This window comes from Coregonus lavaretus (assembly GCF_964263955.1).
Source record: "Coregonus lavaretus genome assembly, chromosome: 28".
NCBI lineage: Eukaryota > Metazoa > Chordata > Actinopteri > Salmoniformes > Salmonidae > Coregonus > Coregonus lavaretus.
The window spans coordinates 26,533,576-26,556,628 of NC_140015.1; the positions used below are offsets into that span (position 1 = coordinate 26,533,576).

Here is a 23,053-nt window from a genome sequence, read left to right on the forward strand (position 1 = left end):
CTTGCAGTCCTCCAGAGCCTCTTTAATGGGGTACACCCTGTGGTCCACATGCTGCCCTGTGAGAGGACACTCAGAACAGATAGGCTGCAGGTCCGTGACACAGAAGAGCGACAGTTTGATCCAATGTTCCTCACACTTTCTCTGTGGAGGTTTCTGAGGAGGTCTTTTGATGATGCACATAGGACATACTTCAGAGCCCTTCTGCTCCCAGAACTCATCCAGACAGGGTATGCAGAAGCTACAGCCACAGGTCGGGCAGCTGAGGTCCAATGGGACAGTGAAGATCTCACTACATACAGCACAGCAGGAGAACTTGTGTGCCAGGAGAGTTTTAGCCTCCATTCTACCTCAGAGCTGGAGTTATATGTGCAGCTCTTTACTGCATGCATGTGTCTATAACAGGCTGCAGTTGCCTCAGATATGGTTACAGTGACCTGACACTATGGCCTGTAAGGTCTTCCCCCTCTGACATATATTTTTCTCCAAATATTTGTAAATCCAGTGTTATTTTTATCTCTCTCTCACACAAAAATACACAGACATACAGACAGACAGACAGACAGAAACACACACACACACCCATCCAATAACAGAGACTGAAGAGACCAACTTTAAAGTCATGTTCTTTATCAAAGAATGGGCCTAAAAAAATATATATATATATATTTTTTAATAACCTTTCTCTGCCACAGACGTGTATTCTGGATCATTGGTTACATTGTGGAAGGCAACCTGTCTGTCTAGACTACTATCACTCCCATTGATTTTAAGCCTGTGCCAAAAGAAAATATATATATATATAATTATTATTATTATAATAATAACCTGGATGGAAAAATGTTATCATTTGCACAAGCAATTAATGATCTACCCATGAACAGAACATTATCAATTCACAGAACAAGTAGAAATGACAATCTTTCCCCTGCCATAGAATGACCCCTTTGAAGAGCAGCATCAAGTACCTAGACTCTTCAATGATCGACCAGCTACTATGCAAATTTACACCGATGCTGACACTGGGACCCTTATGATTCCCAGATACTACTGACACACACACTCTCTCTCTCTCTCTCTCTCTCTCTCTATCTCTCCATCTCTATCTCTCTCACACACATTCACACACACACAGACCCATACATAGACACCCCCCCCCCCCCCCCCCCCCCCCCCCCCCAACTGACCCAATTTATGGCAGTTCACCCAAACGACAATATAGCTGACTGAAGAGACCAACTTTAAAGTCACGCTTTGTAAGATGTGCATACCATCAAAGAGTGGGCTACCAACAAAAAAGAGACAGTTGTAGGTTGCTTGTTTTGTTATGATACTTGGCAAAAAAATATATTGTTAAAGTAATCTATGAGCCAGGAGAAACTGCAATTCATGATTCGTTTTTTTTTAAACAGCCACTACAAACTTCAGCTAACATTATCCACCACAGCTAGCTAAAAATCAATGGAAGTGATAGGGGCAACCATGCAACATTATGATTTTTTTTTATTGGTAAATCCCCTTACTAATGTCAAACCACATAATTAAGTTGATTTCATTTGATTTAGCCATACATTGATTTTTAGCTAGCAGAGGCTAGTTTGTAGTGCCTATTTAAAGAAAACCAAACCATAGATTACAGTTTATCCTGGCCCATAGACTTCATTCAGACATCTAACATTAAGTAGTAAAATACGGAACTTCCCCTGAAAAAATACTATAGTGTATACTATGGTAGGAATAGTATAGTAATCACTGTAGTGTTTTTGCAGACTTTAATGTAGTATTCATTGTAGTATTTTTGAAGTATTCATTGTAGTGTTTAAGTCTGCAAAAACACTACAGGGAATACTGTAGTATACTGTAGTATTTACAGTTTACTCTAGTATAAATACTGTAGTAAAAAAATGGTGGTATATACTATAGTATTCACTGTAGTACTAAAGTGTTTTTGTTTTATTATCTTTGACAGACGTGGACGCTTCTCCTTGAGGAAAACTACTGGAGAAATACTAAAAGAGTAAATTTTCCATAACAAAAAAAAGATACATAGGTAAATAGGTAAGTAAGTAAATGAGTCAGTAAGTAGGTAAGTAGGACTGGGTTCTGAACAGAGCTTCTGCTCTTTTCTATAACCTGTAGGGGACACAATACATGGTCTATACTTGGCATGTGGGCTTCTCATTTACGAGTTGCACACATTAGGATAAGGGTGGAGGGAATGGGCAGGGTATATGCAAATTAAATACTGTAGTATTTACTATAGTTTAAAAAATGAAGTATTTTTACTGACTGTAGTGTTTTTGCTAAAATGTCTGTAGTATTTACTACAGTAATCTACCGTATTTCCATAGAGATGTACTAGATAGCTCATCTCCTTTCTTTGCAATGGCCGCTTCGTTGACAGCATGGGCAGCGTCATTGAGGGCTATCGCCATTTAAAAGTAGTCAACTTCTACTTCTATGAGAGTATTGGCTGTTTGTAAATGAACTAAAAAGGTGCTAAACACCACCTACTGTGCTGGAGTCTGAACAGATATGAAGCCAAGGTTGGTGATTTACTGCTACCTGCAGTTATAGAATGTTTGCTCAGGGGTATAATTATTTGGCTTACCCCTCCTGCTGACCTGGATGGAATTCTGTGATCATTCCTTAACGGCTTAACCCATAGCAAGTCCCACCTAGTTTACTACTTAAAAATTGTGAAAGCCCTCAATGGCGCTGCCCATGTTAAAACAGGCTTTGGTCCTAGTGTGCCTTCTAGCCGACTCTATGCGAGTGACTGACTTCATACTGACCCAGGGAGGAATGGTGGCAGGGGCTCTTTTTTAGTGTGAGAGTATGATAAAGTGTATGTTCTGGCCCAACCTTTTAAGTAACTCAACATTGAGTATAAATCATGCATGAGATACAAACAACCCATAACTTAAAGTGATGCTAGAGAGGTTTTGTATAATTTCAGCCACTAGTTTAGAAATTAACGCTAATGAGCCAAAACGGGTCCCCTGACAATTGTGAACAATTGTGTACAACGCCATCCATTTCGTATGATGTTACGTCCTGCATTTTAAAAAATTTGATTCTTAGCAATGTTTTCTGAGCAGGTCCAGGATAGTTTAGAATGCACATAGGACACGTTTGAGAACCCTGCTGCTCCCAGAACTCCCCCAGAAATTGTTTGCAGAAGCTACATCCACAGGCATGGCAGCTGAGAACCACAGGGAAAGTGAATATCTCTCCACACACAGTGCAGGACTCGGACTCTGTCTCCTCCATTCTCTCTGGGACACAAACAGCACAGGACTCGGTCTCCTCTATTCTCTCTGGGACACAAACAGCACAGGACTCGGTCTCCTCTATTCTCTCTGGGACACAAACAGCACAGGACTCGGTCTCCTCTATTCTCTCTGGGACACAAACAGCACAGGACTCGGTCTCCTCTATTCTCTCTGGGACACAAACAGCACAGGACTCGGTCTCCTCTATTCTCTCTGGGACACAAACAGCACAGGACTCGGTCTCCTCTATTCTCTCTGGGACACAAACAGCACAGGACTCGGTCTCCTCTATTCTCTCTGGGACACAAACAGCACAGGACTCGGTCTCCTCTATTCTCTCTGGGACACAAACAGCACAGGACTCGGTCTCCTCTATTCTCTCTGGGACACAAACAGCACAGGACTCGGTCTCATCTATTCTCTCTTGGAGCTGCTGCAGCTAAACTCCTATATCTATAACTGGCATTTGTTCTACATGCACACTACCGGTCAAAACTTTTAGAACACCTACTCATTCAAGGGTTTTTCTTTATTTTTACTATTTTCTACATTGTAGAATAATAGTGAAGACATCAATACTATGAAATAACACATGTGGAATCATGTAGTAACCAAAAAAGTTATAAACAAATCAAAATATATTTTATATGTGAGATTCTTCAAATAGCCACACTTTGCCTTGATGACAGCTTTACACACTCTTGGCATTCTCTCAACCAGCTTCACCTGGAATGCTTTCCAAACAGTCTTGAAGGAGTTCCCACATAAGCTTTTCCTTCACTCTGCCGTCCGACTCATCCCAAACCATCTCAATTTGGTTGAGGTCGGGGGATTGTGGAGGCCAGGTCATCTGATGCAGCACTCCATCACTCTCCTTCATGGTAAAATAGCCCTTACACAGCCTGGATGTGTGTTGGGTCATTGTCCTGTTGAAAAACAAATGATAGTCCCACTAAGCCCAAACCAGAAGGGATGGCATATCGCTGCAGAATGCTGTGGTAGCCATGCTGGTTAAGTGTGCCTTGAATTCTAAATAAATCACAGACAGTGTCACCAGCAAAGCACCCCCACACATAACACCTCCTCCTCCATGCTTTACGGTGGAAAATACAAATGCAGACATCATCCGTTCACCCACACTGCGTCTCACAATTTGGACTCCAGACCAAAGGACACATTTCCACCGGTCTAATGTCCATTCCGTATTGACTGACCTTCATGTCTTAAAGTAATGATGGACTGGCATTTCTCTTTGCTTATTTGAGCTGTTCTTGCCATAATATGGACATGGTCTTTTACCAAATAGGGCCATCTTCTGTATACCCCCCCTGCCTTGTCACAACACAACTGATTGGCTCAAATGCATTAAGAAGGAAAGAAATTCCACAAATGAACTTTTAAGAAGTCACACCTGTTAATTTAAATGCATTCCAGGTGACTACCTCATGAAGCTGGTTGAGAGAATGCCAAGAGTGTGCAAAGCTGTCATCAAGGCAAAGGGTGGCTATTTGAAGATTCTCAAATATAACATATATTTTGATTTGTTTAACACTTTTTTGGTTACTACATGATTCTATATGTGTTATTTCATAGTTTTGATGTCTTCACTGTTATTCTACAATGTAGAAAATTGTAAAAATAAAGAAAAACCCTTGAATGAGTAGGTGTTCTAAAACTTTTGACTGGTAGTGTATATACGGTATGTACATGGCTCGCAGGCCAGATATAGTAACAGGAATGGGAATTCCATACCAAAGCTTAGCCTAATTGCCTCTTGTTGAACCACACTGCAGTATATATTGAAGGTTGTGATAAGTCAAGAACAAAAACTGGTTTAGGGGGCAAATACATGTTATGAGAAGAACTACAGTCCTTCCATTATCCACGGCATAAAGAGGATTAACTTTGTCATCAATTGATCTACTTCAACGTTCATGGAAAAGAGCCTCAAATATAGACACTTAGGAACAACTCCACAACCTTGATTTCATATGGGAGAGACTAAAGGCACTTTGGCTGCATCTCAAGTCAACAGCGACTTCCTCTCATCTCCTTCATCTGCTCTGAGGTAAAGGAGCTGGACAGGTGAAAGCAAATGCCTGGTGGAGGGCAGCCGCAATGTTGTCACCTGTTCAGTGTTTTCAGAACTAGACAAGGGGAGGAAGCCACAGTAGACTAAGTTGGTTGACCAACTTACAATAGTGCTTCGCAAAGATACCTGAGAGCTGTGGAGCTGCAGACTATTTCTGGTGTCACAACATAAAGCTATTTACAAAAGTGAATGCCAATTCTTCTTCAACTAGTGGCCAGATTCTAACTACAGGCCTTGGGTTTATTACTGCTACCTAACGCAAAGGTGTGCACACTGTACATGTACAGTAGATGCTTGCTGACTGACAAAGCATTTGTTTATGATTTATAATTTGTTTGGTGAGTAATGATTGGAGATCTGTGTGGTTATTTCTTCACTTAAAAGTCCATCATGTACAGTACCAGTCAAATGTTTGGACACACCTACTCATTCAAGGGTTTTTCTTAATTTTCTCTATTTTTTACATTGTAGAATAATAGTGAAGACATCAAAACTATGAAATAACACATATGGAATCATGTAGTAACCAAGAAAGTGTTAAACAAATCAAAATATATTTTATATTTGAGATTCTTCAAATAGCCACCCTTTGCCTTGATGACAGCTTTGCACACTCTTGGCATTCTCTCAACCAGCTTCATGAGGTAGTCACCTGGAATGCATTTCAATTAACAGGTGTGACTTCTTAAAAGTTCATTTGTGGAATTTCTTTCCTTCTTAATGTGTTTCAGCCAATCAGTTGTGTTGTGACAAGGAAGGGGTGGTATACAGAAGATGGCCCTATTTGGTAAAAGACCATATGTGTTGTTTCATAGTTTTGATGTCTTCACTACTATTCTACAATGTAGAAAATAGTAAAAAATAAAGAAAAACCCTTGAATGAGTAGGAGTGTCCAAACTTTTGACTGGTACTGTATGTATAGTATATGTAAAATGTCCAGAATTTCAGCCACCTGATGTTGGCACAGAACTTTGGTAGGATCTTATTTTGAGCCAGTTTGCTACAGCAGGAAAATAATCCTGCAGCAACGGGAAATGTGAATTGTTGTGTGGATTATAATTCATGGTCATTTTTGTAGGGGTTGATACATTTTTCGTAACCGCAAATCAAGTTTGACATTTTAAAGTGGAAATTACAAACTTCAGAAGCCTTTTTAAACCTCAAATACACTACAAGTTCAATATTTCCTGCATTGCAGGAAAGTTATCCTGCACCAGGGTGATCAAATTAAGATCCTACATCTGTAGTACCTCTCAGCCATAAAAAAAAACAGCAGTTCCTCATATAATCACTGTCAACATGTGATAAAAGGACCTTGGCTGAAGCTCAAAAACGTAGTACAGTACACCGCTCCCATATTTTATTGTGTGGAGTAACAAGGTGTCAAGGTCTAGGCTAGCCTATTGTAGATAATCAAAGTATTGTCATTCCACACAGTAACGCACTTAAAAAATCTCTAGTCAATGTGTAGGTACTGTGTTTGGCAAAAATCAGAGAATTGTCGGTTGGAAATACAAACAGGTAAAATGTTTTGTTTTCACCTTCAGAATCATAAAGCACGATGAGGCAGCCATATGGACATACAAAAGTCACGTCTGTATAAATAAAGGTAGGGAAATCCATAGGGTACAAAGGTTGTTGATGTGCTATATTGCTTATCACCACTGTGGGTGGGGATGTAGAATACAGGTGCCAGGTCAAGTTTACAACAAGCACCTTCTCAGTAGCACTTAGGCCTAAAAATAAAAGTCTGATATATTTGGTAGAAAAAATCTCTGTATTATCAAAGTATTGCATTGCTTATCCACAGAGTATTCACAAATTATTCACAAAATTGACATAAAACAAACAGAAAGTCCTCACTGAGGAGCATAATTTGAATTTTAAAACGAAATGTTACAAAGAAAAAAGCCCATATGGACAATATTAAAAACGAAATGTACTTGTAAACATTGTGAAATGGACAAGTGAAATGTCCTTATGGGGTTCAGTGCTGCCAAGCCTCCAATTTCTGTTGGACAAAAGATATGGTCACCTCATGATGTCATAGTTGCAACATACAGTCATACTGTAGTTTACATCAGTTTAGATAGATGTCAAAAATGTATCCTAACTCCTAAGATAGACAATTCCTGGTCAACCTAAGCTACTTTGTTTCATGTAGCAGCATATCTATTTCTCCCTCTCAGAAACAGTTTTATTGTTTGAACAGGGCTTGTCTTTAGGCCTGCACTGCCATTCAGTGAGGTTAATGGTTAACTGAAAGATAAAGGAAGTATGTTTCCATTAGATCACACAGTTTCTTTCCTCCTTCACTGAAACTCTGTCATTTAATTTGATTATAAGGAACATTATTGCCTACTGAATTGTGGATCAAAGTTGTGGGCTATTATCAAGCAAAAACAATAGCCTACAATGAAGTTGGCCTATAAAACCTATAATCTATGCACATATTTAATGCAAATTAGGCCTATCCAATAACAACATGTATCCCTAGGCTATATCCTAAATGTCTTACTGATCGATTGGAAATAATAGGCTAACCTTGTGCGCATTGCGCATCATATGGCCGAAGTCTCTGTAGCTGTGTGCGGGACAGGTATGTCAGTGTCCACGGATGCAGACACCGTGTGCACGTCCTCATCACGCGGGCCCATCGCCAATACGACAGGCGGGGGCTCCGGTTGCTGTTGGGCATCCCTCATGTGCGTCGTAGACAGCCCGGTCCCTGCCCTTCTCGCGACCCCTCGGGGGGGGCCTCCATTCCGCCGCAGAGAGTTCCTGATACCGTTGGAGAGACGGCTGGAGAACCGCCTCACCGCACCTGCGATGTCCCGCTCCTTCTTCAAGAGCCCGACGTCATCCTCCAGCTCCTCCGGGGGGACCTCGATATTGCCCGTGTACCAGAACACCCACCAAATGAGGCTGAGGAAGATGATGATGGCCCCGGCGTAGATTAAAAAGTCATAGAAGAATATGTCCGCAAAAACACCGATCAAAAGAACGAGCAGCCCGAATATGTCGAAGGACACTGCCAACCAAAAAGCGCAGGAACAGCGCCCCAGACCGCGGTACGTCGGCTCCATGTCTCTAAATTGGCTTCGAGATAGGCCTCACAAATACTTTGTTTAGACCACCTTTTCTTTTCTAACTATCATTTGCGGTTGGTTTCCTGGTGGAATTCGGTTGGGGTAGACTTTCAAACGGAGCCGTTTGTTTGAAGAGGTAAGGTGAGACAGGTGAGGAAGCTCGCCCCTATTCAGGTTTACCTGTGTCACAGTACAGGGCACAGCACAGAGAGGAGTGGCGTGGTAGCCGTAGACAGGTGTGGGAACTGAGGGCGGGGTAGACGGGGATACTGGCATGACAACAGCCATATTAATACTGTAAATGAGGTAGGAAATGTGTGACATGCATTGTAGAAAGGAGCCATGATGGTTCTGATTTTCTAAATATCTGTCATCCGTTCAATATGCAGAGAGAAGCCAAACATGGCACACTAATGTCTGTTCACAAGCATTATGATATTCCTTTCACCTGTGGAATGACATTCTGGAAAACATCTGACTCATTATGTGTCCCTCTCCCTCATTTTTACAAGAACATAATGGCAGAAATCTATTCACATCAGGATTTTTTCAATAAATTAAAACAGTAATGACACAGACACAAAAGCCTCTAAGGCTGTGTTTACAGAGGCAGCCATATTCTTATATTTTTTTCCACTAATTGGTCTTTTGACCAATCACATCAGATCTTTTCACATCAGATTTTTTTCAGAGCTGATCTGATTGGCCAATTAGGGGAAAAAAATATCAGATTTGGGCTGCCTGTCTTTGTAGCCTTAGTATAATGTGATACACCCCACCATGACATTTCACCTGCCCTCTCACCTGACTGCCAAGTAATGGCATGTAGGTCTATTGCCACCTTGTGGGCTTTTGTACAGAAACATATGGGTCCCCATACAATTCATTACTGTACATTGAAAATGAAAGACTAGTATATCAAATCTAATTTATTATTCATCACACAATTATTGCATAATGTTCATAAATAATATTACACATTTAGAAAGAAGATAAAGGGTACATGAAGACTTGCTTCTCTCACAATGTTGGGAATTACATGGAATCAGAGTAGCCTACATTAATGATTGAATGAACAAATGCACAATGCAATGTAAAACTGTAACATCTCAAGTTTATGTAAACATTCTGGCTAACTTAGACCAAATTCAAATCCCACTGGCCCCCACCTCCCGTAAACATTTGTTTTGCTTTTGACCACTGCCAGATGGACACAGTATTTTTGACCCAGAAACATAAAAGGTTAGATAATACATCCAGCAGAAGTATTTGGATGAGGGACAGAGCCAGGGTGCACCCACTACCACTCAGTGTCCAACTGTCCATCGTGACTTCGACAATCAGCAATAATCATGTCCTGTAGCATTTTCTGCCGCCGTAATCCTGTTTCTAAAGGATTTAGCAATCCACTACAACAGCAGCTACAAGGGAAAACAGCGGCTTATGGTGGAAAAACAACAACTAATACAGATCACAATCAGACAGACAGATGGGATAGCCTGGGCCACAGCAGCAGGGCTATGTTCTGATCATGTTAAAACCCTCCAACAGAGCAATCACATGATGTTCCCTTTTACAGGACGAGGTCATTCAATCCCATATTTGTATTAGGGCCTAGATATAGAGGACAGCTACATAAAGAAGACATACAGTACATTTCACAGAGGTCTCTCTTGCAAAATACAATCTATATGAATAAGACTAACCTGTATAAATAAAGGTTAAATAAATACAAATCCTTCTATGTTATGTTACACCTGCCTCCTCACACATTTATACATATTTTAGGAAGTGTGCTTTTCAGAATTCTGTTGGGAGAAAACCCCACTAACACTGTTGACCTACTCTACAGTACAAAACACAACATCGTTTTAGCTTTAATAGTCCATGGTGCTTCAGTGCTGTTCATGCACCTGAAGCGCCTTGCCATTGACCTTGGTCAGAGCCTTGTAATCCAGTCTCTGTTTCACCACGGGCACCCATACCAGCCCCGTGACCAGGAACATGAGCCCCACAGAGAGGAACACAGGACCCAACAGGTAGGGCACATTCCCCACCTGGGTGAAGTAGAGCAGGGAGAGGGCCGTGCCCAAGCCAAACAGCACCCCGCCGATAAGGATGGCCAGGATGGGCCTGGTGAAGTAGTACCAGCAGGGGAGGTTAGTGCCCAGGGTGACCCCGTCAGGGACAGGGTTCAGTGGGGTAGATGCTTCAGTGTCCTGAGCCTCGTGGCTGGTTCTACGATCCATGTCTGACACAGTGACCACTGTGGATTGCATCCTTGGGTTGTGCTGAGGAAGGGATACCAGACCAGACACCACTTAAAAGTATAGGACTTTATCAAGCACTGATACTTCAGACATACTTTCAGAGATGTACAATTTACTATTTGTCAACCAATCTGCCATTGCAGAACTCACTATTTCAGATCTTTTTATTTGACTTGTTAAAATTGCAATAAAACTACATGGAAAAGGGAATTCCATCCCATTTTTACATTCAATCAAATCCTGTAGTCTTAAATTTTATTCATGAATATAAACTTGGAAAAACAAAAAAACAAACAATGTCCTCACTTACCATTAGGCGTTTCGCCTGTGTTGTCTCTCGCTCTTTGCCCAGTGTTGGTCAGAGGCTGGCTGGCTGCTCCTCTGATGACTACTGTCAAAACCTCTACTCTAGCCAAAGCCACGCCCACAGAACAGTGACCCCACCCTGTCGTTCCCGCTCCTCACCCTCTCTCGCTCGGTGTCCCTCCACCATGTCATGACAATCTGCTTTGCTCCAGTTTGTGCCCTGTTGACATACAGTACATTCTCCCTACATGGCATTTTAGACTATGTAATATGGGAATATGGAACAGTACATTATGATTATTTCTAAGATGTCAGTTGTAAAGGCTATGGCAGGGGCATGCCATCATGACCCTGTTTTTGATGGGGCCTGATGGCCAAATTCTACAAATAGAATCAATAGAATAGACATTGTACATTTGAATGATACAAATTGAGGTTTGAAAACGGCATGATACTTACGGAGAATGGGTAATTTATGGTATGGGAGAGGAATATTATATACATTCTAATTGGATGTCAGCTGTGTATAGATATTTAGGTTAGTGTACATACAGGTAATGTTTGATTTATTAAATTGAGCTGCGATTAAAATGACAATATCCATTAGCGTTAAAGTTTAAAGGGAGAGAAGAGGCGCCACCTGCTGGTCATGTAATTGAGTTCAGTAGAAAGGTACATGCTGTCATTACACACAGGCAAATATCTTGCTGCAAGCACATTTTCTGTACGGGTCGAAATAAAGTATTTTATGCTTTGAAAAGGACTGCCTGAATACACCTGTGCCGTGAAACAGCTCTACTAAATTCCATCTTTCTATGCATGATAATGACGATAAAACACATTTTCCCTCCAACATTACATGCTTCTGTGAAACAGCCCAAATAAAGAACCAGCACGTCTTCTCCAATTTTTTGATTTTATTGTCATAGTAGTTTGCTTTAATAACATGTGAAGGCGCTCGAGCACACTGCCAGAACGCCATATGAGAAGAGAAACCAAAAGTGGGTAAAAGCAATGGGAGACATGTACAACTAAGGTTACAAAAATCCAGTCACTTTCACAAAATTCCCAGGTTTTCCAGAAATCCTGGCTGGAGGACTCTGGATTCCCTGCATATTCCCTCCTGATTCCGCATTTTGGGATAGTTAGTGGATATTTGCAACCCTAAGTACAACCAAGATAATAACATTTTGGTTTCAACTTGTTAAATTCTCAAACATCTTTGTTTTTTTGTAAATAATATATTTTTCTGTATTACAAGCAAATCCTGGTCCTCATCTGGTTACAGATATAACTGCTGCCATTTTACATTTTCATTGATGGAAGAAAATAAAAATACTTTTAAAAAATGCAAGAAAAAAGTTATGGTCATGAGTAGACCAGCGGGTTTGGGGGGAGGGGCCTAACCCAAAAATGGCATAGCTGAGCTCTCAATATGAGAAAGCTGACTTGTGTGTACTTGAATTCGTTTTTCATTTGCTTAAAAACAGGTTTCTTTTTCAGAGAAGTTTTTTTAAGCTGATCTTCGACAGGTCGAGGGGGAGAGAAGAGGGGCGCAAGCAGAGTGGCCGTCACCGCCTCCTGTGTTCCCATCGATGACCCCTGACCCCACTCTTTCCCCCCACCCCACCATGGCGCCGGACTGTGATCGGGTACTCCCATGCAACCGCTTCAGTCCCTCTCAGCAACGAGCTTCAACACCTTACCGATGGCAATGGTCTTACCTGGGGAGAGGACACAGAGACACAGGTTAACAGCAAGGCCAGTCTACTCATGTCCAATGGGCTAGTTTTAAATTAAAATCAAAAATCATAAGTGGAGCCCCTCCACTCTCCGACATCCTCCTACAGACTTTCTCCCTCTTTAGGGTCCCAATGAATGACCCATCCCCTCTACCCAACAGTACTTTTTCACCACGAATGCAACTCAACCACTAACACAGACTAACCTTGGTTTCAGTTTGGACAACATTTAAACCATTGTTCCTTCCAGCATGGCCATTTAGGGGCTACTAACATTTTATATGTACACTTTCGTCATTCAGCAGACGCTCTTATCCAGAGCGACTTACATAAGTAATTAGGGTAAAGTGCCTTGCTCAAGGGCACACCGGCAGATTTTTCAAGTAGTCAACTCGGGGATTCAAACCAGCGACCTTTAGTTTACTGGCCCAACGCTAGGCTACCTGCCGCGTACTAACAGTCCCAGTGATGGCAGAGCCCCGTACCTTCATCCCGTAGGGTGAACCGTCCCATCTGGGGGAAGTCTTTGAAGGTCTCAAGGCAGATGGTTCCGGCAGTGCGCAGACGGGCGATGCACACCTGGTCCTGTTTCACGAAGCGCGGTCGCGTCTTACTTTTCTCTCCAGACTTCTTGTCTACCAGACAGATTAAGGCCTAGAGGTTGAGAGGAACCATCACTAACTATACTGGCATGTCTTTAAAACACTATTTGTCAGGTGCAGTTCAAAGGGAATACATTGCAGATTAAAAATGAAGATGGTTCCTTCTGTAGGTTTATGTTATGGCATTATGACAGTTATCTTTACCGTAATTTGCACTTCTTCGATGCAGGTGTGGATGTGGAGGACTGCATTGTAACCAGGGCAGATAATGGACTTGTGTTCAATGATGACAATCTGAGCGAAACACACGACACAATACTGAGTAAAAACAAACACCAACAAATCCAATATGTTTGCCATTAGGGCGACATTCAAACAGGACAAGGGTCCAACCCCAACCGTCTATGTACCCGTGGTGACTGGCGTACCTGGGCGTCAAAGGTGCGTCCAGAGTGGCAGAGGTTCTCAGCGTTACAGAGGATGAAGCCTGGCAGGATCTCCTCCTCCTCGATGCCCTTCAGTCTCAGCTTCAGGTTCTCTCCAGGAGCAGCATCATCTGTCTCCACGTCATCACTCAGCAGGCTCAACACCTCCACCGTGTGCTGCAGGGAGGGATGGAGGGAGGGGTTAGAGGAGGAACGGGGGCGGGATGGAAGAGATAAGAAGCCATTAACAAACATTCATAAGAGATGGAGGGAACACCTTTACAGTATAAAAACAACAGAGGGAGATGCTGTGTGACAGAGTGAAATGAAAAATACGAGAGAAAAAAAATACCTAAGACTAAACAACTCTGGCTTAAGATACTTGCCAGCCCATTGGCTATGATTAGCTATAGCTCTAATGCTCTGGTGGGCGTTGGAAGTTTCATGGCAGGCAGCTGGGGAACGTCTTACCCTGTTTGGCATCATGACAAGCTGCTGTGCTTTACTGATGGACCCCGACTCCAGTTTCCCCAGGATAACAGTACCCATGTCCTATAGGGTGGGGAACAACAGTAGAAAGAGGCGAGATTGAGTAACCCAGATCAGAAAAGATGTGCTACAGTGGTGTGAGAGGCATTAAAACTAGTGTGGTTTAATAGGCTTTTTATTACCAGGAAATAGGATGTTACATGTACAGTGTAAACAGTGTTGCTGCTGATGTGGGCAGTATGAATGACATGGCTCAGTACAGTTGTTGACCATCAAAATACTGTCATGTAAAGGACAACCATATATAAATAAACACTTAAATATAATGAGTTGGTAAATATAATGAGTTTGTAAATATAATGAGTTGGTAAATATAATGAGTTGGTTGCCATTTTTATCGCAATAGAATGAAAATAGAAAGGTTTCATAATGTGGTCATCTTCACCTTGTATTTGTCTACAATGGGTAATCTGACTGGTCCGTCGCTCGCTCTGTTTAAGTTTGGCAAACTGTCCAGATGTGGAATGAATGGTAACCCTCTGGAAGACAGACAGGGAAGAGATAAACAGGTCAGGACAGTAGTGTCAGGAGAATATTCAATCCATTCACACCGGAAAGTTATAGTACCTTTGGTGTAGCTTCGTTAACAGAGAAGGAGTGTTTCTTAACGGACAAGAACAGATAGTACCTTCCCATTTTGGACTGTTTTCTTCAGTTTGGTACTTAGTGAACAGCCCAGGAACAGCAGTGTAAAAGCTGGTGATACTCACGTATACCAAGTGCACGACTCAACAGGCTCCTTGAGGTTGGCTCCTGTGAGGCCGGAGCAGGGCATGAAGTGAATGTCTTTCTTGGGGTTGAAGCCAACCTTCTTTAAAAATGGCACTAGTTTCTCCTTGCATTCTTCGTACCTGAGGTTTCAGGTTAGACAAGAAATCAATTGTGGGTTAAGCTGGATTTCAGATTCATGAGAATAAAATGTTCAACTCTCGATCAAATCTTGTAATGACGTCAATGTATGTATGATTTATGTTAAGGTTCTACAAAGACCCTACATCAACATAGGATTTCACCCTAGGCTATGACTATCATTTCATATTGACTGTAATGGGTGTCTTCATGTTTATCTACAAACTGAAGCAAGCACTCATGACTACCAGTTTCCTGTAGCCTGATGTGATTTCTGTGCTCTAAGTGGTAACTGCGCACCTCTCTAGGCTCCAGTTCACTGTGGGGTCGTCCATTTTGTTGACGAGGATGATCAGATGCTTCACCCCCGCCGTTTTGGCCAACATGGCGTGCTCCCGTGTCTGTCCACCCTTCTCAAAGCCCGTCTCAAACTCTCCCTTCCTGGCCGAGATCACCTAGGGAGGAGAAATACACATTGAAAATCATTCAAGGAACCATGACATTGCTGTGTGGATTTCAAAACCATGTGTTTTACAATCAAGTAAACAAATATTTATCATTGTTCATTCTTAAATTTAAAATCGTTATTTTTATAATCTTTATATTTACCATTTAAAAAGAGATCTTTGTCTCTCAATAACTAGATATTTTGGTATTTGCAGCAACAAGTTATTTCAGGGGCCTTTTCCTCCCACCAAGAAAAACTAAAGCGTGAGCATATGGACTCACCAGTACAGCCAGGTCAGCTTGCGAAGCTCCTCCGATCATGTTGGGCACAAAGCTTTTGTGGCCTGGCGCATCCAGGATGGTAAAGTGCTTTTTCTCAGTTTCAAAGTACGCTCGGCCCACCTCCACAGTCTTCCCCTTGTCTCGCTCCTCCTGGTTAGTGTCCAGAGCCCAGGAGAGGTACCTGGCAGACAGAGGGAGGGAGAGAGTTAAACCTTTTTTATACTGACAGGCTTTAGTCATGCCATTTAATGTATTTTTTGCAGTAGACCCTGGTAAAAGCAGAGCGTGTAACTCACCAGGTTTCCCTGTTCTTCTCCTTGGCTTCTCTTTCATACTTCTCCAGAGTTCTCTTCTCCACCATGCCCGTTAAATACCTACCAGTGAAGAATGGGATAACCAGAGGGAGCGAGGAAGAGAGGGGGAAGGAGGGAAGAAGAGTGGAGGGGTGGTGAGAAATGCAACAGGTGTTAAAAGCCCCCATTGGACTGAACGAATCACGATTGAAAAGGAAAAATATAAGCACAACAGAAAGAGATCCTCACATGATTTGTCCTCCGATGGTAGATTTGCCAGCATCTAGGGAGAGATGAGGGACAACAGGGAGGGGTGAGAGCAGATAGAAATGGCATGTTGCTCGTCTAGCCTTGTAACGGGGCTGATTAAATGAAATGTTTCCTATTAATGCAAAAGCATAATTTCCCCTGGATATGTTTCTTTGTCAGAGACCACCATCAGCATCCAGGTGTGACAGTGGCACAACTATACACCATGGATGTTATATAGGGCTGCCAACAAACATTTTCTATTGAATCAAATGAAACCCCAATAAATAGCAACAGAGCAATGCAGAGATGACCCACACACCTAAATGATAGTAGGTGAAACCACTGCAATAGTCATGAAAAAGAGGGACAAGAAAGAAGCAGATGTGCCCCCACTCACCAACATGACCGATGAACACCACGTTCACATGTTCCTTCTTGGGCGCGTCTGGTGGGAGGGCAACCACTTTAGGCATGATTGGCACTTCTTCCTCCTCCTCCTCCATGACTTCCTCCTCCAGAATCTCCTCGACAACTATTGGTCCCCCGTCGCCACCAGGCCCTCCTCCTGGTTCTTCCTCATTGGGCTCCGCCCCTTTCAGGTCCCACGACTCCTCTGTGGTCATTTCAGAGTCGCCATTCTCCACCGGGGCTGGCCAGGGACAAACCGAACAGAGGATTGGAATAAGTAATCATGATTTGAGTTTGAAACTTGATCCCTCTAGTCTCAGGTGTCTGATGTGAAAAAGCTTACCACCGTAGCTAAGAATTTGGAAAATTATAAAATGTTTCTCTACAAATGTTTTGGTAGATAAAATAAATGTAATTAGATTGACATAAGATTTCATAATCAAAGGGGAAAACCTAACTAGGGCTACACTACAGGCTGCCAATGATGCAGAGTACTCATACAGTACAGTTAGAGCCAATTAATTAGGCCTGAGGGTATTGTTCTACGAGTCAGCTTGTTAATGTTTACTACAGCAAAACCTTTGGCATCAGTTATGACAACAGGTTTTACCGCCAAAACTACCAAATCTATAGAAAGTTAGAGCTTAAGGTCATCGAGTTCATTCCAATAACAGTGTTAACAAATTTCCCTTCTTCGATTTCCAGAAATAGCAGTTTGACACCTGAAATAAAGTGTAACCATTCAGCACCCTATAGGCTTTAAAGACCGTGGTAGTGATGACAGACCATGTTGACAGTTGTAGAGCATGGCTCATCATTCCAACTATGAGACAGTGAAATCAGTAGCGTTTCTTAATCCTGGTCCTGGGGACCCAAATGGGTCCAAATTGTTTTGCCCTTGTCCTACAAACCTGATTCCACTTATCAAAGGTAAAATTAGTACATTAGTGGAATCAGGTGTGTGGTGCTAAGGGAAAAAACTAAATGTGTACCCCTTTGGGTCCCCAGGACCAGGAAACACAGGTGTAGTAGAATATGGGTTAGTGGGGACAGTGAGTGCTCCAAGGCTGCCTGGGCCCAGAAATATTTGCAACTTCAAGCCTTTCTTCAATCCTGCACATTCACAACTTTTAGCCGAATGTAAATTATGTAAGACCTCAACCGTAAGGATGGCTGAAGTCATTTTGCTAGTCACAGGAAAAGTCAGACTAACTGAATGGAGTGGCTGTGGATCATTCTGGACCCTTCTTCCCAACAGCGAAAGGTCCCGAAGCTTCTGCGCATATGCCGGATTCTCTACTTTACCCTGCACAGTCTCTGCTCTACTCATAGAGAACAAGCTACTTTGACGAATGGTGCTTGTTCAATAAAATTAGATCAAAGCTGAATAAATGTCTGCTAGATCACAATATTATTCTACATAACAGAATGTAATAGCTAGTATAACATTACTGTAAGACAAAAAACACCACTTTATTTTTTTTAATGAGATTTTAGGATGATTGTGCAAATGGTCTTATTTCTCGCTCTCATCCAAAACTCAACAGTGCACACCACTAGGCAAAATATGGGCTTTGATTGAAACTAAAAACACAGGTAGGCTATGCTACAGTTTAACACCATCTGCTCTAAAATTGGCTCACTAGCTAGATTACCATCCAATTGGCGACAGATTTTCATGCTAATATTCTAAAATCTGTATAAAAACAACATGCGCATTTTCCCACCACATATGTGTTTCCATCAAATGTACATGTTGCAGATAAAAGGCTGTGTGTGATGACGTAGTGCACATAAAAATACCTTTTGCGGTTAAATTCCCCATGTCCAAATACAAGTTAAATGGGTTTCCGTCACATTTTCAACAGATGTTTTCTCACACAAAAAACTGCGTTATAGTGTGTGTGTGTACCAACTCTGGAATTGGCATGTGCGGGCTGATGGCCAGAGTGCACGTATAGCCTACATTATATTATTATTATTATTATTATTATTATGGACAAAAGAGCAAGATCATTTTAATTTGTCAAACAGCAGCCAAGCAGCGATTATCATGTCACCAGAATAAGACCCTCAATATTTATTGGAAAGGAGTATCAAGCTCATCACCTGGCAGCGGAATCACGGAGTGAGCGAGCACTGAGCAGCAGCTCGAAGGACTCGGAGGGGGAAGCACGCAGTGGATCCTGCACATGCGCAGAAATCTCTGGTCAAAAACTTCCGGGTTCGAGAAAATTAGGAACTGCAGCCACTTCGATTGGAATAAGGCAGCAAGTTTCCACACCAGACATCAAGTTCGGTCTTTGTCTGCACCAAAGCTATGGGCGCAGACAGAGCTAGCCAGCATCATCAATCTGTTTATTATGACACAGTACAGCACCCTCACAGGATTCACAACACACCTTAGTTTGTACTTATTATAGAGGGTGGGTTATTGTCTAAATATAATGTAACAAGACATTAGCTAGTCAAATGGCGGTCACCTACACATGAGACGACAAGGGACACACAGCGGTCAAAAATAGCTGACATACACAACCCTTCCACGGCAACAATGAATGTGCACAAAAAATATGTTCTAGAAGCTGTACTAGAAACATGTCAGAACATTGACTACCAATTGAGAAAATGTAGGGCCACAAGCATCAATTAGTGATTCTTACCAGTGACACAGTCGTTTTGGTGGACACTGAACAGTGGGTTGACAAGACTTACGGAGTTCTTTGTTAGAGGCCAGAGGCTGGGCCCGTAGATTGTGAGGCCAGCTAGGCTATTCAAGGACAATGCTGGACAACAGGGCAAAATGACCACAGGTGTTAAACACACGTATACATACCTGCAGTTTCTGCGGCCTCCATGGTGGCAACAACTGGTTGAACGTCCGCTGAAAGAAGTAGAGCTTATTCACATTAAAGCTTCTTTCATCACGTTTTTCATCAAATAAAATGTAAGGTGGGATTGGTGTGAAATCTACCGACCAGCGCTCTTCCAGTCAACCACAACGGTCTCAACTAATACAGTTCTTATGAGGCCAATCAAGGTCATTACAAACTGCAGCATCAGTTCCCCCAGTTATCTGGTTCTCAATATGTACTATAGACAGGTTGGTTGTTTAGCAACAACCAAAGCCTGCGCATCTATGGGGCAAAACATACGGGGTTGGCTTAGATTGTTGACAACATGCAAACTATATTTCTCCAATGTTTATTGAAAACAAATTTGCACAATGAGCACTTGTGGTTTCAAATACATTGTTACAGTTGTTAGTTAGCGAATTTTAGCATTAACATTAAATCAATTAAAAACACCTCAAAACAAGACATGGTATCAAGAACAAGATGCAACTAGCTAACACTAGTCACGATTCCCCACATGGCAATTTCTTGTCATTGTTGGTAGCTATCTGGCCATCCAGAATCACAACATCTGACTTCTGCCCCATTGAAGCATCAACCATTTGTGACATTGTCAGCTAACCTATCTATACCCAACAACACTCCACTGGAAGAGCTTAACCCACCAACAGCTTCAAATCAAATCAAATTTTATTGGTCACATGCGCCGAATACAACAGGTGCAGACATTACAGTGAAATGCTTACTTACAGCCCTTAACCAACAGTGCATTTATTTTAAACAAAAAAAGTAAGAATAAAACAACAAAAAAAGTGTTGAGAAAAAAAGAGCAGAAGTAAAATAAAGTGACAGTAGGGAGGCTATATATACAGGGGGGTACCGTTGCAGAGTCAATGTGCGGCTAGTTGAGGTAGTTGAGGTGGTAGTTGAGCTTGATGTTTACTATACTTTTACTGGACTGCCATTTTCCTCAAGAGCTGTTGAACATCTTTTGTATAAACACACATTAGTGATGTCCATCAACAACAGAAAGCCTGCACAGACGTGTTCGGCAGGTTAACTGTAAGCTAAGGTTAAAGGATAAGAAAACTCTACCTTAGGTAAAAAAATATCACACTGCAAAAATAGCTATATTTGAGTCGCCTCATGACTTACAAGTTAGTATTGCCTAATAGATCATCCATAACCACCACAACCTAAGGGCTTTTCTAGAGAGAATGGTCATTTAGGTTTCAAGGCAAAGCACCTTACATATTCCCCTCCATATTGGATTTGGCAAAAGACAGAACTGACCAAAATATGCCACAGCTCATTTTCATTACATCAAAAGTCAAACAAATCAGTTGAGATGGCTTTTGATCTGGGCAAGACTGTAGATACATAACATATCTATGTAAATAGCTAGCTAGACTTACATGTATGAATGGCTCTGACTAGTTATTTCTGCTTTCTTGGTCTGCTCAAATGGGACACATTGTTCACAAGTTTGTCTTCCACTTATGGACTGTACATAGTTAAGATCATCCACGTCACACCAATAATGACAACACTAGCTACCAGTTCCTCAACAAGTTGTAATGTCTTGCGATTTATGCGGGGCAAGGTTGTACCCGTTCAAATAATGACTAGTTAGCTATCTACAGTAGCTAGGTACATGGCTTGAATTCCTAACTTACATTGTGGTAAGGGTATAGACAAAAAAAAGCATAATTGCCCAAGAACGTCTTAGCTAGCCATTTCTGACTACAAAGCCCACGTAGATGGAAAGACAAACCGTCCCCCAAAAACAGACTATCGTTACGTACACAATTGTCACACGACTGACATAGTATAGGATTTGCTAACTAACGTTCACTTAGTTATGCCAGTAACTAACAGTTGGTAAAATGATAACTAGGTAGAGACTAGCTAGCTAACGTTAACTAAAACCTCGAATGTCCAAAACCTCATATGGTTAACATTAGCTAACTAGCCATCTAATTAGTGCAGACACTGTCGTCGACAGTTGGCTAAAATCAAGCTAAGTTAGCTAACCGGCAAATAGCTTGTAAGTAGTGGTTAGAAAGTTAACGTTCGCTAAAACCTACCGAAAATATTAACTACAAACAAGCCATTAACAATCCAACCATTAACTACCGAATATAGCTTAGTTACAGTAGCTAACTAAAAAAACTCGGTTGCTAGTTAACTAGTCTAGATAAATAACGTTAATTTGGTATCTAATGCTTGCCTTTAACGTTAACTAGCTACTTTACGCGGTCTCTAACGTGTATACGCATGTGTGTTGTGGAGCTAGTTAGCGAACTAAGTTATCTTGCTAGCAAGCTAGCCAAACGCAAACGTGAGTGACCGCGAACTTACCACCGGAATCAGGATCTTCCGAGGGGCCTTTCTGAAAGAAGGACGGGACGAATTCGACAGCATTTATGTTGGGGACAAACGGTTTGGCATTCACGTTGAGGGCAGCGAATTCGGAATCGAGTTTCCCGTCGACCGGGGCCTCAACATCATCCTCTTGTTCCCAGGAATCAGGGGCAGCGTCTCTCGGGTCCATCGTGGGTCTTTGCTAAATGTTCACTACTGTGGATAAAGACTTGCGTTACGCAGTTGCTGACCTGGCTTGTGTCCGCACCTATTATTAACCCGTTGTTGAAGTCACCCGATAAAATTGATAAAACTCCCTCGCTAATGTCTAATATGTGCTTGATTTACTTAAAATAAAACAGCCGGTTTCTCTCGGTAAAGGGATACACGAAAGCAAGATTAGACTCAGCACTCCCAGCAAGTCCTCGTGTGCTGCTGACTCTCCCCAACCGATGGGAGCGACAACCAGCTGCATACTGGGAGATGTTGTGCAATGCAGGTGTCGCCATTATTCGGAAGAACGTAATGGTGGAAGCGAGAAAACTACATTTCCAACACACGAAAAGCACACTTTTAACGTCAACGTTCCTGACCGATCCGCACGTTCAAATAATGTTTAGTTCCGATTCGGCAAACGGTTGAACGGGATCGTCAAAGGCCAAGGTCTGTGATAGTATGAACACTGAAAATGATTAAACCTCGATTTTATTACCTCATATGAACATCTCGTACAAAAATCGAGAAGTGCATCTGCAACAAACTTTATCATTGGATATTTTTGCATAGGCCTGTCTGTGTGAGTGCATGAGTTTTTCCACAGTGTAGGCCTTCTCTATTGACAGACAGTGGGTACCGCAACAAGTTCAAAGATTTTACTAAGTTATAGTTCATAGAAAGATATCAGTCAATTGAAATAAATAAATTAAGCCCTAATCGATGGATTTCACATGACTGG

At 41.9% G+C, this 23,053-nt stretch overlaps 3 protein-coding genes across 4 annotated transcripts; all 3 read right to left on the reverse strand.

Moving 5' to 3' along the window:
* Window positions 1-7,126: 7,126 nt before the first annotated feature.
* Window positions 7,127-8,636, reverse strand: LOC311103774 (transmembrane protein 238-like). Its single transcript, XM_084145425.1, has 2 exons — window positions 7,910-8,636; window positions 7,127-7,376 (listed from the first exon to the last, which is right to left on the reverse strand). The coding sequence occupies exon 1, from the start codon at window positions 8,449-8,451 to the stop codon at window positions 7,927-7,929; it is 525 nt and encodes a 174-aa protein (XP_084001551.1). The 5' UTR covers window positions 8,452-8,636; the 3' UTR covers window positions 7,127-7,376; window positions 7,910-7,926.
* Window positions 8,637-9,470: 834 nt separating this feature from the next.
* LOC311103803 (phosphoinositide-interacting protein-like) lies at window positions 9,471-11,093 on the reverse strand. Its single transcript, XM_084145452.1, has 2 exons — window positions 11,035-11,093; window positions 9,471-10,745 (listed from the first exon to the last, which is right to left on the reverse strand). Exons 1-2 carry the CDS (start codon window positions 11,035-11,037, stop codon window positions 10,350-10,352), a joined length of 399 nt encoding a protein of 132 aa, XP_084001578.1. The 5' UTR covers window positions 11,038-11,093; the 3' UTR covers window positions 9,471-10,349.
* An 834-nt stretch (window positions 11,094-11,927) lies between these two features.
* LOC311103323 (eukaryotic peptide chain release factor GTP-binding subunit ERF3A-like) lies at window positions 11,928-22,545 on the reverse strand. Of its 2 annotated transcripts, XM_084144872.1 has the most exons (14): window positions 22,096-22,545; window positions 19,716-19,763; window positions 16,869-17,120; window positions 16,469-16,502; window positions 16,223-16,300; window positions 15,927-16,107; window positions 15,498-15,652; window positions 15,059-15,199; window positions 14,734-14,827; window positions 14,271-14,351; window positions 13,803-13,976; window positions 13,579-13,668; window positions 13,258-13,426; window positions 11,928-12,754 (listed from the first exon to the last, which is right to left on the reverse strand). In XM_084144872.1, the coding sequence occupies exons 1-14, from the start codon at window positions 22,286-22,288 to the stop codon at window positions 12,702-12,704; spliced, it is 1,743 nt and encodes a 580-aa protein (XP_084000998.1). In that variant the 5' UTR covers window positions 22,289-22,545; the 3' UTR covers window positions 11,928-12,701. The 2 variants fall into 2 exon arrangements, with proteins under 2 accessions (XP_084000998.1, XP_084000999.1); XM_084144873.1 differs by lacking the exon at window positions 19,716-19,763 and having other exon boundaries at window positions 22,096-22,514.
* Between the last annotated feature and the right edge of the window lie 508 nt (window positions 22,546-23,053).

Coding starts and splice junctions, on each gene's coding strand:
- LOC311103774 (XM_084145425.1), bottom strand. CDS start 8,451: ATGGAGCCGACGTACCGCGGTCTGGGGCGCTGTTCCTGCGCTTTTTGG.
- LOC311103323 (XM_084144872.1), bottom strand. CDS start 22,288: ATGGACCCGAGAGACGCTGCCCCTGATTCCTGGGAACAAGAGGATGAT. Junction 16,503..16,868: donor GGTGTTCATCGGTCATGTTG/GTGAGTGGGGGC, acceptor ATCTCTCCCTAG/ATGCTGGCAAATCTACCATC. Junction 12,755..13,257: donor GTTCACCCTACGGGATGAAG/GTACGGGGCTCT, acceptor TCCTCTCCCCAG/GTAAGACCATTGCCATCGGT.